We start from the raw sequence: 14,456 nt of genomic DNA, 5'->3' as shown, positions 1-14,456 counted from the left end.
TCTTTCATCTTCTGGAATCCCAATTATTCTAATGTTATTTCGTCTTATGGTGTCACTTATCTCTTGAATTCTCCCCTCGTGGTCCAGTAGCTGTTTGTCCCTCTTTTTCTCAGCTTCTTTATTCTCTGTCATTTGGTCTTCTATATCGCTAATTCTTTCTTCTGCCTCATTTATGCTAGCAGTGAGAGCCTCCATTTTTGATTGCACCTCATTAATAGCTTTTTTATTTCAACTTGGTTAGATTTTAGTTCTTTTATTTCTCCCTAAAGGGCTTTTATATCTCCCAAGAGGGTTTCTCTAATATCTTCCATGCCTTTTTCGAGCCCGGCTAGAACCTTGAGAATTGTCATTCTGAACTCTAGATCTGATATATTACCAATGTCTGTATTGATTAGGTCCCTAGCCTTCGGTACTGCCTCTTGTTCTTTTCTTTGTGGTGAATTTTTCCGCCTTGTCATTTTGTCTAGATAAGAGTATATGAAGGAGCAAGTAAAATACTAGAAGGGTGGCAACAACCCCAGGAAAATATGCTTTAACCAAATCAGAAGAGATCCCAAATCGTGAGGGGGGAGAAAGGGGATAAAAAGAGGTTCAGAAAGAAAGAAAGAAAACAAAACAAAACAAAAAAAGGAAAGAAAAGAATTAAAAAAAAAATAAAGAAAAGTATAAAAAAGAAAAAATATATATATTAAATAAACTAGTTAAAAAACGTTAATAAAGAAAAGGGTAAAAGTTAAAAAAAATTTAGCAGAAGAAGAGAAAAAAATGAAAAAGAAAAAAAATTTAAATTAACTGCAAGACTAAAGAATCACAGGGAGAAAGACATGAGTTCTGTGCTTTGCTTTCTCCTCCTCTGGAATTCTGCTGCTCTCCTTGGTATTGAAACTGCACTCCTTGGTAGGTGAACTTGGTCTTAGCTGGATTTCTTGTTGATCTTCTGGGGGAGGGGCCTTTGTAGTGATTCTCAAGTGTCTTTGCCCCAGGCAGAATTGCATCGCCCTTACCCGGGGCAGGGCTGAGAAATCTGCTTGGGTTTGCTTTCAGGAGCTTTTGTTCCGTGAGCGCTTTTCGTAGAGTTCCGGAGGACGGGAATACAAATGGCAGCCTCCTGGTCTTCGGCCTGGAGGAGCCTAGGGCCCGGGGCCCCACTCCTCAGTGAGCCCTCAGAGAACAGCGCCCAGTAACTCCCCTCTGCCTGACCTCCGGCCGCGCTCCGAGCTCACCGAGCCTTTGACCGGTTCAAGGTAACCCCGAGCTGCGAGCTTACTGTCGGCTCTTTCTCTGTAGCCGGCTTCCCCGTTCCAGTACCCGCAAGCTCTGCGACACTCAGACACCCCCGATCCTTCTGTGACCTTGCAGGACCTGAGGCCACACTGACCCCGCGTGGGCTTCGGCCCGGTTTAGCCTCTGGAGTGATGTCCCTCAGCAGAACAGACTTAAAAAGTCCTGATTTTGTGCTCTGCTGCTCCGCCACTTGCCAGGAGCCGGCCCATCCCCCCGGGGTCTATCTTCCCGTAGCTTTGGATTCACTTCTCTGCCAGTCCTACCTTTCAGAAAGTGGTTGATTTTCTGTTTCTAGAATTGCTGTTCTTCTTCTCTTCGATCTGCCGATGGATTTGCAGGTGTTTGCAATCTTTAGATAAGCTATCTAGCTGATCTCCTGCTAGCTGAAGTAGTCTCAGCCTGCTTCTCCGCCATCTTGACTCCTCCTTGATCAGATTTTCTATTTCATCATGATTCAGTCTTGGTAGGTTGTATGTTTCTAGGAATTTACCTATTTCTTCTAGATTGTCCAAGCTATTGGCCTATAATTGTTCATTGTAGTCTCTTATGATCTCTGGTATTTCTGTGGTATCAGTTCTATCATCTCTTTCCTTTCTGATTTTTTATTCAGTCCTCTTTTTTTTTTTTTTTCTTGGTGATTCTAGCTAGAGGTTTGTTAATTTTATCTTTTCAAAGAACAGGTTTTTAGTTTCATTAATCTTTTCTGTCTTTTTAGTCTCTATTTCATTTATTTCTGACATAATCTCATTTTCTTCCTTCTGCTAACTTTGGCCTTCAGTTCTTCTTTTTCTAGTTTCTTAATGTGTAGTTAGATTGTTTGAGACTTCTTTTGCAAGATAGACATTTATCACTATGAACTTCTTACAACTTCTTTTGCTGCATCCCATATGGTATATTACATTCCCATTTTCATTTGTCTCAAGGTATTTTTTTGATATCTCCTTTGGCCTATTAGTTGTTCAGTAGCATTTTATTTAATCTCCACATATTTGTGAATTTTATGTTTTGTGTAATTAATTTCATACCAGTGTGGTTAGAAGACACTCACATGATTCAGTAATTTTGAATTTATTAAGACTTGTTTTGTGACGTGATATGATGAGCACTGGGTGTTATACACAAGTAATGAATCATTGAACTAAAGATGGAGGAGCCTGGGTGGCTCAGTGGGTTAAAGCCATCTGCCTTCGGCTCAGGTCATGATCCCAGGGTGCTGGGTTCAAGGCCCACATCAGGCTCTCTGCTCAGCAGGGAGCCGGATCCCCTCCTCTCCCTCTGCCTGCCTCTCTGCCTACTTGTGATCTCTGTCAAATAGATAAAATCTTAAAAAAAAAAAAAAAAAAAAACTAAGGCTGTACTATACGTTGGCTAATTGAATTTTAATTATAAAAAAAGAAAAAAGACTTGGGGTGCCTGGGTGGCTCAGTGGGTTAAGCCTCTGCCTTCGGCTCAGATCATGGTCTCAGAGTCCTGGGATTGAGCCCCGCATCAGGCTCTCTGCTCAGCAGGGAGCCTGCTTCCCCCTCTCTCTCTTCCTCCCTCTCTGCCTACTTGTGATCTCTGTCAAATAAATAAATAAATCTTAAAAAAAAAAAAGACTTGTTTTGTAGCATAACATATGCTGTATCTTGAGAAATGTTCCATGTACTCCTGAGGAGAACATGTATTCTGTTGCCTTAGGCTGGAATGTTCTGTAAATATCTGTTGTCTATTTGGTCTCCTATATCATGTAAGGCCAATGTTTCCTTATTTTGTGTCTGGATAATCTACCCATCAATGGAAGGCCCTACTTTTGGATTCCTATTTCTCTTTTTATTCCTTTTTAAAAATTTTATTTAAATTTTGGTTAGTTAACATATAGTGCAATATTGGTTTCTGGTTAGTTTTCCTTTTTTTTTTTTTTAAAGATTTTATTTATTTATTTGACAGACAGAGATCCCAAGTAGGCAGAGAGGCAAGTAGAGAGAAAGGAGGAAGCAGGCTCCCCGCCGAGCAGAGAGCTGGATGCAGGGCTCGATCCCAGGACCCTGGGATCATGACCTGAGCCAAAGGCAGAAGCTTTAACCCACTGAGCCACCCAGGTGCCCCTAGTTCTCCTTTTATTTGTTTAATATTTGCTTTATATTACTTAAGTGCTCCTAAGTTAGGTGCATAAATATTTACAAATGTTCTATCTTCTTGTTGGATTGGCCCCTTTATCATTATGTCATGCCCTTCTTTGTCTCTTATTAGTCTTTGTTTTAAAGTCAATTTCATCTGAAATTGTATAAAAGTATAGCTACTCCAGCTTTCTTTTGGTTCCCATTTGCATGGAGTATCTTTTTCCATCCCTTAATTTTCAGTCTTGTGTGTCCTCTTATCTACAATGACTCTTTTGTAGGCAGCATATAGATGGGTCTTGACTTTTTATCCATTCAGCCACTCTTTTATTGGAAAATTAAGTCCATTTACATTTAAGGTAATTCCTGATGGGTAACTGCTTATCGAAATTTTTTCTGGCTGTTTTTGCAGTTCCTCTCTGTTCCTTTTTTCTCTTGCAGTCACAAAAACTGGGGCACCAGACTGGGTATGAGCTTCTTTTGGGGGTGACACCAAATATTACACTCCCATGAGACCAGGAACGTAAGGTCCCCTGGCCTCCAGAGCCAGATGATCCAAAGGCATCCCCAAGGTGACAGCCACAAAAATGGAACAACAGAGGTACGTAAAAGCTCATTTGTGAGATATGGTGCTTTGGAGCATGGTAAAGAGAGACTGCAAAGATGATACCTGCCAATTTCCTCTCTGGAATGTTCCAGCAGGCTCCTACATATATATTCAGTTAGATTTGCTCCTCAGGCCAGTGTTTTAATAGAAGGTCAGCCTCCTTCATCTTCAATCTCAGTACTATCAGCTGCCTCTGAGCCCTCTAAGAGTAGCTTCTCAGATCACTTCAGTCTTGTGGGTCTTGGGATACAGGTCCCCTTTGGTTTTCAGGCATATGTTTCGGGGAGCTGTCTCTCAAGTTTGTGTCTTAAAAGTTGGTATACCTGAGGTGGGTTTGAACACATTGCTCCTCAGGGAGAAGCTCCAGGTTTTGAGTTCCTTCCTAGCTGTGGGTCACTGTGCCAGGGGTGGGCTTTATTGGGAAATTGTGTTTCAACTCTTTTACAAGCTTCAATGTAGTTTTCTTCTTGGTTGCCAGATGTGTAGCTGTCACTCAGCCATCCTTTGTTTTTTAAGAGATTGTTCCATTCATTGTAGCTTGACTCAGTATGTCTGTGGGAGGAGGCAAGTTCAGGGTATCCTATGGTGCCACTTTGAACTAGAACTTCCCAGCACTTGTTTGTATAAGTGGTCCTCTCAACCCTGTGGGTAATCTGTCCCCCTTTTTTTTCTTTCTAAAGGAGAAAACAAAGTGTTTTATAGGGTTATCTACTTCACCAAAATTAAGAATATATCTAGGAGGTCTATTCCTCAAAATCTCCTTTCCTAGTAATTTTTCATTCTATCCAAGTGGAAAAAATGTTGTAACCAGCTACTTAGTCATGCAAAGGGAGAAAACATAAAATGGAGGATTTCTGGTCTGCAGCAGTTGTAAAATTAAATAGAATGGCTGACTAGTTGACATTAAAATTCAAAAAACAATTTTAAACAGCACAAAAAGTGGCATTTTATTCTACCTTAAATACTGGTCATATCTTTAAAAAAGTTTTTTTTTAAGATTTTATTTATTTGGCAAAGAGAGCACAAGTAGGCAGAGCAGCAGGCAGAGGTAGAGGGAGAAGCAGGCTCTCCACGGAGCAGGGAGCCCAATGCGGGGCTCGATCTCAGGGCCCTGGGACCATGACCTGAGCTGAACCACTCAACCAGCTGAGCCACCCAGGTGCCCCAAATACTGGTCATATCTTAACTAAGCAGCTTATTTTACTCCATTTAATTTTATCTGGAAATAATATTTTGGCTGCCCTATTAAATAGACTAGGTTTGAAGCCATTTTGTAATTTACTTCATAAACATGTTTGTTTTATACAAAACCAAGGTGTCCAAGACTACCGACAAAGTTTTTTAAGTTGAAATTACATAATACTGTTAGATAATACTTTGATCGTGTCATTGGCTCCCTGGTACTTACTAAAATTTAAACTCCTTACTCTGGCACTGAAGATCCCTACTATGTGCCTATTTCTCATTTGCCTTAGTTACTAAATCTGACAAACTCTTTGTAATCCCAGCTTTTACACATAACCCTATCCATGTGCTCACAGCTGACAACCAGAAATACCCTTTTCCTGAGATTCTGTACCCTTCAGCTCACCATTCCCAAGGCATTTCTCATGGCATGCCAATTAATGTGCATGTCTTACCATCTTCAGCACACTAAAACCTTAAGCCCAAGCAAGTATGTGTGTATATGCTTTATCTTTCATTATCAGACATAACAGGCACTAGAAGTATTTTTCTACAGTATTCCCTCCTCTACGGAGAAGCCTCTAAGGCTGGGAAGGAGCAGAAAGCAAAGGAAGCACAGCAGTCCCGTTAATCCCAGCAAGCTACATGTGTATAATCGTTTCTGGTTTATAAAAAGCTTTCACCTGCATTTCTCCCCATGACATTAAAAAATATACCAAAGAAATATGAACAGTGTTTAAGATCAAGGCTGTTCGCTAACATTTAGGAATAGAGAAAAGAAAATTGCTAGCTTTGTGGAAGTAACAAAAGATTAAGGAAATTTTAGAAGGCTAAAAAAGATTACATTTTAGAAGGCTAAAAAGGTGGAGTAGGCCTGTAAAAGTTTGGAAAACTAAAGTTTTAAATTACACTACACTGAGGGGAAATGAAGACAATGAGACTGCGAGAAAGTGGGAAGAGGGAAAGCCCCCGAATCTGCCAGTTCTCTCGGCAGCCTGTGCTGCTTCAGAGTGGGGACCTAGAAAGGGTACTTGAGAGCACAGGAACCACCCTGCTGGTGACCGAACAAAACATGGTCCTGAGATCCACGAGAAATGGAATCCATTCTTGGCATAGCCTGGAAAGCTGGAAGCTGGTGACATCAAGAAGACGCCAGTCTTTAAAGAACTCAGAACGTGATCTGGGTGAAAACAAAAGATATCACAAAAGTCTTTTTGTGGCTTCACAGGATGATACTTTGGATATTGTGGAGTAGGAGTCCAGTGTAATTCTGAACGGATGCATTTTCTCCTACTGTCCATACTTGGGCTCCCATCCTCACTGGCTGCCTCTGACTCTTCTTATCCTGACCCAGCGAACAGACCAGTTCTGAAAACATGACTGAAGCCTGTCAGCAATATCTCGTGTGAATCCCCTCGCCTGGAGGAAATTCAGGCCTTGCTAACGTAAGCTGTGATTCAAGTTGGCTCAAACATGGGAGAGAGGGATACAGGTGGTGTCTTGGCAATTTGTTAGGCCCAAGATAACTATAAGGTGAGAAACAAGCTATGGAACATCATAGAAATTATATCAAAATTCATAACCAGTTGGATCTGACTTGATCAATCCACTTTTTATTTACCTGTGAAAGGTTTCCTCCTAAAAAGTAGCAAAATTAATGTGAACAAAATGGAGTTACATGGATGAGCAGTCTCACCGCGTCTGAATGATCAGCTGCTTAAGGCATTCGTCTACAAGTACTAAGCTGGTGAAGAAAACGGATTCCCCGACCCCAACTCTGACAGTCCTGTGTGAGTGGCAGTAAATGCACAACTGACCCAGGATCTAGAACCTCAGAGAATCTGACACAAACGTAAGTGGCCTTAGTTAGAAAGACCTCAGAAATCCAGACCACATTTAGAATTTCAGAGCTACGGATGTCACCTCACTGGTATATTTAATGTTCATAAGCACCTGTACGCAAGGCACAGTGGGGGGTGTAAGAAGTCATGGATCTGACCGAATGATGGAGGATTCTTCATAGGCAAAATGGTCAGAGCAGCAGCCCTCATCAGAGCCATCTACATAGGAAACGTCATAATGTGCTGGCCAGAGGTGCTTAGCCGGTCTGGAAGCCCTTTTCAGTTCAGTAGGTGATAATAAACGTTTCTGGTCTTACCCCTTCCAGACTACTCTCCCATAGCCTCCTGTCAAACCAGCTGTTCCTCAGCCACCTTCTAGGATGTAGAGGAGAATCCATCTCAGCCAGACTCTGCATCTTCTGCCACAAGATGACGGGAAGTGGTCAGTCAAGCGCAGCCCCGGGTCTGTGATCAGGAAGGGCTGGCGAAGGATTCGGTTCAATGAGGAACGAGCACCAACTCTGCCGTGTACAACATGGTCACTGTGATGGAACTTTTTTTCCGACGTGGCTTCTCCGATGCTGGACAAGGTATGAAGTTCGGGTAAAGCCTTTTCCACATGTGTCGCACTGATAGGGTTTCTCACCAGTGTGGATTTTTTGGTGTTCAATAAGGCTTCTGTTGCGAGTGAAACTTCTCTCACACTCATGACATTTATGAGACACAGGAGCCTCATTTTCCCACTGGCCTCCCACCCTCCCCCGACTCTCCCAGGTCTCTGCACGTTCGGGATCCTGCACGTTCCTATCACCGTGGATCCTCTGGTGTCTCAGGAGGTGTGAATTCCGCCTAAAAGCTTTGCCGCACATGCTGCACTGGTACGGCTTCTCCCCCGTGTGGATTTTGTGATGTTCCAGGAGGCTGCAGCTCTGGCTGAAGGTCTTCCCGCAGTCCTCGCACTCGTAGGGCTTCTCCCCAGTGTGGGTTCTCTGGTGTTTGATAAGGTTTGAGCTGTGACTGAAGACCTTGCCACACTCGTCACACTCATACGGTTTCTCGCCGGTGTGGACTCTCTGATGGATGACCAGGGCAGAGCTCCCGATGAAGGTCTTGCCACAGTCTTCACATTCGTAGGGTTTCTCTCCAGTGTGGATTCTCCTGTGCTTAGTCAGGCCTGAACTCTGAGCAAAACTCTTTCCACATTCATGACAATAGTGCCGCCTAGGTCCTGTGTCATTTTTCTGCTTTCTTGGTAACCTGCCCTCCTGTTCGCCAGCTTCTGCGCGGGCGGGAGCCGGGGCAGTGTCTTCACCCACGGGGCACGGCACTTCCCCAGGCTCTTGCCCTGGATGTTGCTCATCTGGGGGTGGGTCCGCGATCTCAGCCTGCATGGCACCACCTGAAAGAACGAGTGGTCAGACCGGTCGGGTATGCCCTGCCGCGGAGTTCCTCAGAGGCCGGGATGAGGATTCCGGGCAAGGATGAGGATGGAAGTAAAGGGGGGCGGCGGATGCTGGGGGGAGACCGGAGAACAGGCACGGGGCCGTGAGAAGCAGGGCGCCCCCTGGGACGTGGGGAAAGTGGTGAGGACTGTGCCAGGGACACACGCAGAGGCTCCAAGTCCTAAGGACGGAGGCAGGACCCTGACTGGGGCTGAATGCTCAGAGAGCTGGGCGGAAGGTAGCAGGAAGCAGGCAAATGTAAGGACTTAATGAAACATTCTGTAAAAAACGGGGCAAGTGGGAACCAAGAAACTGATCCGCGTCAGGGACACGTGTGGTCACTCTGACCCCAGGCAGGGACCGGCTTCGCGGCTGACAGAGCTGACCTGGCACTGCCACTGCACACCACAGAGCCGTGTGAGCTCTGACGAGTCCGGCTGTTGCCCTGTGTCCTGATCTCTAGGTCACTTCTGCCACCCCTTCCAGGTCATTTCTTGCTCTCATGCTCTACGGTCCTGTGGCCCGTCTCCTGAGGAGGACTCAGTCTCCTGTCGAGGTTGGCATCGGGCGGGGGATCAATACTGACTGCGCAACTGCTGCGAGCGAGGCTGGGGGTTGCATCTGCTGCACCCCATGTCCCCTGCCCAGAATGCTGGCAGAAGGAGACGGCGTCATGGGGGTTAAGGAGCTGGTCACGCTGTAGTTAAGAGCGGGTTCAGAAACAGTGGTTCTGGATGCAAACAGCTCAGACAGCTTCTCACAGCCCAGTAGCTTCTGACCAACAAGGGGAGCCACGAGACCCTAGCAGAGAACAGCACCCATGTCTTACCCAGGGGAGTCAGGCCGCCGCAGTTCTCCTGCCTTTCCTCTCCGTGGAAGCTCCTCCAAGATGAATCCAGCTGTGTCCACGCAAGGGAGGAAGCCAGGGCCACGTCTTCCATCTTCAGCAAGCCCTGAAACAGCACACGGTCCCACCTAGTTCCTCTGCCCCAAAGTCCCGCCCGCAGCTGGACACAGGAGACTCAATGTCCCCTCAAACGGTTGTGCCAACCATACCAGCGGAGGAATACCCGCCTCACTGGTCAGCAGAACAGCACGGAAGTAAAGAATGAGAGAACCCGTGAGGGTGTGTTCATCAGTGTCTAGACAAAAGAACAGGCAGCCTAGTGAAAGGCCTGGAACCAACGGAAATGTCGCACGAGATTTCTGGTGTGATTTTCAGCAAGCTAATGATGGGGGCTCATTGACATGAATGATTATTAAAATATAATGAAATGAGGGGCGCCTGGGTGGCTCAGTGGTCAAGCGTCTGCCTTTAGCTCAGAACATGATCCCAGGATCCTGGGGTCGAGCCCCAAATTGGGCTTCCTGCTCAGCGGGGGCTCTGCTTCTCCCTTTCCCACCCCCCTGCTGTGTTACCTCTCTCGCTGTCTCTCTCTGTCATATAAATAAATAAAATCTTAAAAAGAATAAAATACAAAGAAATGTAGGTCTGAGGTGAGGACAGTCAGGGAAGAAAGTGCAACTACAGAATCTCGAGGACATGAGGAACTGGATGAGAAAGTAAAATCCACGTTAAGTAAAGCTTGCTCAGATTGTACTATTAGTTGAGAAAAATACACATGCCCCATCTTCCTCTCAACTTTTAAGTTCCTTGAGAGCCAGAGACTGTGTGTTTATACCCTAGTCATGGCATTTTAAAAAAGAAAAAAAAAAAAAAAGAAAGAAAGAAAAAAATAAAAACAACAACTTGGGGCGCCTGGGTGGCTCAGTCCATTAAGCCTCTAGCTTTGGCTCAGGTCATGATCTCAGGGTCTGGGATGGAGCCCTGTGTCAGGCTCCTTGCTCAGCGGGGAGCCTGCTTCTCCCTCTGCCCCTCCCCGCTCTCGTGCTCACTCTCCCTCTCTCTCAAATAAAATCCTTAAAAAAAAAAAAAAATCCCACTTCAGGACAAAAGCACCATCACAACAAAAGCTTCAGCTTGCATTTGCCGAATTGTACTTCTCGAAGAAAATGGAAGGGGCTGACCAGAGAGCAGGGAGGGTGTGGAAGCACAGACAGCGCCCAGGCGAGTCATAAAATAAGAAAAGGCTCCTCCACAGGCACCAGAACGTTAGACCATGACAAGCGACACTGGCATGCATGAGAAACTTAAAATCCCACCTAGGACTTGCGTGGGTGTAGGATGTAGGGCGGGAGAGAGGGACCGGGAAAGGTTGCACAGCAGGGGGTTCCGGCTCACCTGGGGCTCTGGGGGCAGCCTGGCAGCCACCACTGCGTGTCCTCTGCAGCGCCCTCCTGGGGCAAGCCCAGGAACCTGGAGGACTAAGAAGGAAAAACGCTCTGGAGGAGATGGACCCTGGCACCCAGCCTCCCTGGCCTGTGGATTCCAAGCTCAAAAACTGGGCCAGGAAATTCCCCAGAAAATTTATACACAATGTACTCCTTTCCCCAGTGCCTGGTCCTGCCAGCTCCAGCCCTAGGGCCGAGAGAGGCGTGGTGTGCTGCTGCAGATATGCAGGCAGGCTCCTCGGAGGAACTGTGACAGGAAAGCAACATCAAAAGAAAACAAAGCTTTCCATTTGATGATCTTTAGTCTTGAATTTTGTCGAAAGAATGGATAAGATTTTTGGTGAAGTAACTCTTTAGTAGCTTTTAGGGTGTTTCTGCTTTGGTTTTAAAAAACTAAGAGATGAGGCTAGACCTAGAAATAAGAAAATGAGGGGTGCCTGGGTGGCTCAGTGGGTTAAGCCGCTGCCTTCTGCTCAGGTCATGATCTCAGGGTCCTGGGATCGAGCCCCGCATTGGGCTCTCTGCGCGGCGGGGAGCCTGCTTCCTCCTCTCTCTCTCCCTCTGCCTGCCTCTCTGCCTACTTGTGATCTCTCTCTCTCTCTCTCTCTGTCAAATAAATAAATAAATAAATCTTTAAAAAAAAAAAAAAAAAAAAAAAAAAAAAAAAATGAAGGTTATTTATATGGAACTTGCTCAAATCTGAGAGAAGTAAAGGGTCACTTCTGGTTTTCTTGGAAGAGCTGAACTTTGCAAAAATTAGGGCAGAACCTCTGTGGAGAAAGACTGCACGTTGGTTGGTGTGTCCCAGTGCTGTGTGTCTTGGGAATACGCCCTCATGTGCACAGCAGATGGGGAACACCTGGGAACATATGGTGCTTTCCCGTGGAGTACTTCTCTCCCTGTCCAAGTTACAGACCAATGGTCGAGAAGATGTATACTCTGACCTGCAGCATTCCTACAATGTCTGCGATATTATGGCGGGCTTTACATTTCTTGCCTTATATTCCTCACTCACTAATAACTAAAATATCATTGCTTTCTTTGTCATTTTCCCTTTTAATGTAAGCTCCAGTGGAGCAAGAGATCTGTCTTACTGACAGCTCTGTCCTGGTGTCAGAACACTGGCTACCACATAGGGCATCTCCACAAACTCATGTTAAATAAATGGAGGTCACGTTATTAAAAAAAATCAATTCTTTCCAAATGCCAATTTTAATAGTCTTATTTACTAGGTCCAGGTTTGGTTAGGAAAGCTTCCCACCATTGTCTGAAATTTCCCTGTTGTCTCAGTCTCAAAGTAAAGTAGATCTCTGTTGAGCATATAAAGCACCTGTCAACAGATCTGTCTTTTAAATGAAGCTGGACGAAGGCTGTAGAATTCAAGCTGCCCAGGAGACAACACTCACCGCTGTCTGCTGAGGCCTGGGATCCCAGAGATTCGCGCTTGAGCAGAGCCTTCTTTGGCTGCAAGTCGGTACTCCAGGGCCTCTGAGCTGGTGTCAGCATTGCCATCTTGCAACAGAGCAGCTGCCTCTGGTCACCACCGAGGACCTGGAAGTTTCACTTACTGATTCATCAGAACTTCTAGTATGCTTTCTCTGTGCTAGTACTTTCTGTTTTCCAGGCACTAGTTCTAAGAACCTTATGAATCACGATTCATTGAATGCAGGTAGCAACAGCTCTATGAGCGAGGAACTACTATTATCTGTGCTTTTGTGCTGAGGTAATGGAGGCCCAGAGTTGAAGCAACTTGCCTAAGGTCACCTAGCTTATCAGTGGTGATGCTAGTGGGGGGAGGGGGGTCAGGCAGAGGGATCCCAGAGCCCATGCTCTTAGCCACTATCGCGTGCTCCCTCGTTATATACACTGTGCTTTTTGGGAACTAGTGTTAAGTTCTCGGAATTTTTTTTTCTTTTACTGAAAAGTAAAAATAATAATTTCTAGCTTACGAGGTTTGGAGGACTAGCAAATAGGATGACAGCATATGAAATAACCTAACACAGGGCCAGGGATATAGTATGCCCTCATTAAGCAAGTTTCTTTCTGGGCTTTTGTAATTAGTTCTGAATTCACTTTAGTGATCATAAGCTTATATACAGCTTAGAATTTCCACATTTTATATATAAAATTCACAACCTGAAACCAAGAGACTTGAAATGAGTTTTCACTGTTACAGGGCTTGGGGACACTATGGCCAATTCAAAAGCTTGGTCTCAGGGCGCCTGGATGGCTCAGTGGGTTAAACCACTGCCTTCAGCTTGGGTCATGATCTCAGGGTCCTGGGATGGAGCCCAGCATGGGGCTCTCCTCTCAGCAGGGAGCCTGCTTCCCCTCCTCTCTCTGCCTGCCTCTCTGCCTACTTGTTATCTGTGTCAAATAAATAAAATCTTAAAAAAAAAAAACAACGAAAAAAACTTGGTCTCCTGGTCACCAGTTACAATGTCCCCTGGAAGGCACAAAAATACAGGATAATGCACATGGAAAATGGTCCACAAAAAGCAGGAAGATGCAGATAAAAATGAACCCAGAAGTTCCTAACTTGTGGTTCGTGGACTCTCTTCCAAGTGTTCTATGAATGTAAACAGGAAATATATTTCTATTTTTACTAGTGTCTAAGCAAAATTTAGCAATTCCTTCAATTATGAATGGAAGCAACAAATGAAAGTGATATAAACCTAAGTAGGCAAAACCAGGCACAGGCTGTCAAAGGCATTCAGCACCACCATAAAACTCTACGTTACTGGGCCTGACCGGGTCTTACTATTTAGTGCATTAATTTTTAAAAAGCACATATATCACTAATTTGTTTCATGCTCTGTTAACTGTGTTTCAATATTAACTGAGTTCTTCCGTAATCCTTCATGTTCTTAAAAATACCAGCACTCCGAAGGGGCAAAGAGGTTTACGATACGAAAAGACACTGAGAACTTGTGGGTCTTCCAGAAACGACCCTCACTCCGATGCTGAGACTCAGGGAGAGACAGAGCTCGTCTCTGACACGAAGCCCTTCGCCTCTACCTGCGGCCCTGGCTCCTCCAGATGCCTCTGCAGATACTCCAGGAGCACCACCACCTCGTCGCCGCTCTCCGGCTGCTGCTCCCGCACCCAGGCCTGCAGCTCCTCGGGCAGGATGGTCAGGAACTGCTCCAGCACCAGCAGCTCCACGATCTGCTCCTTGCTGTGCGTCTCGGGCCGCAGCCAGCGTCGGCAGAGCTCCCGCAGCCGGCTCAGCGCCTCGCGGGGTCCCTGGGCCTCGGGGTAGCGGAAGCCCCGGAAGCGCCGGCGCGAGCGCTCGGGGCCGCGGGCCGGGCTGCCCGGCGCGCCCGCCTCTTCCGCCGGCGCGGGAACGTCGTCGTCCTCCACCTTCACCGTCAGGAGCCCCGTCAGGAGCCCCGGCCGCTCCGCTGCCGCGCCGGCGTCCAAGGCCGCGCTCGACTTGGACTCTCGGGCCATCTCGGGCCTCCCGCCGGCGAGCAGAGCTGCTTCCCCGGCAGTTCGAGTGCAACGTCGCCGCCGGCCGGCACGACTGCGGGCCGCACCCCGGCCGCGCCCCCTCCGCTGCCGCCCCGAGGCCCGTAGCCCCTCTCCCCGCGGCGGAGCGGAAGGCGCGGGCGTCCGGCCGCCGAAGCGCGCGCAGCCCAGGCACCGGAAGCGGGTCGCCGGAAGTCAGGGGGCGTGGATCCGCGAGCACGCGCCGACCCGCGAG

At 46.6% G+C, this 14,456-nt stretch overlaps 2 protein-coding genes across 3 annotated transcripts in view; one reads left to right on the top strand and one right to left on the bottom strand.

The window, feature by feature from the left end:
• Positions 1-13,775, top strand: part of ZSCAN9 (zinc finger and SCAN domain containing 9) — a 38,623-nt gene extending 24,848 nt beyond the window's left edge. The window contains exons 5-6 of one of the 2 annotated variants that reach the window (XM_045073975.1): positions 3,825-3,984; positions 13,631-13,775. The gene's annotated coding sequence lies outside the window, so the exon portion shown is untranslated. Of the gene's footprint in view, positions 1-3,824; positions 3,985-6,403; positions 6,662-13,630 lie in introns of those variants that run through there. The other variant, XM_013049706.2, reaches the window with a different exon arrangement.
• Positions 6,767-14,399, bottom strand: ZKSCAN4 (zinc finger with KRAB and SCAN domains 4). Its single transcript, XM_045073967.1, has 5 exons — positions 13,769-14,399; positions 12,157-12,301; positions 10,701-10,783; positions 9,288-9,411; positions 6,767-8,415 (listed from the first exon to the last, which is right to left on the bottom strand). The coding sequence occupies exons 1-5, from the start codon at positions 14,201-14,203 to the stop codon at positions 7,556-7,558; spliced, it is 1,647 nt and encodes a 548-aa protein (XP_044929902.1). The 5' UTR covers positions 14,204-14,399; the 3' UTR covers positions 6,767-7,555.
• Between the last annotated feature and the right edge of the window lie 57 nt (positions 14,400-14,456).

This window comes from Mustela putorius, unplaced genomic scaffold (genome assembly GCF_011764305.1).
Source record: "Mustela putorius furo isolate JIRA1106 unplaced genomic scaffold, ASM1176430v1.1 tig00537295_pilon_pilon_pilon, whole genome shotgun sequence".
NCBI classification, from domain to species: Eukaryota; Metazoa; Chordata; class Mammalia; order Carnivora; family Mustelidae; genus Mustela; species Mustela putorius.
Note: the sequence above shows the minus strand (reverse complement) of the source record. Positions and strands in the feature narration are given on the sequence as shown.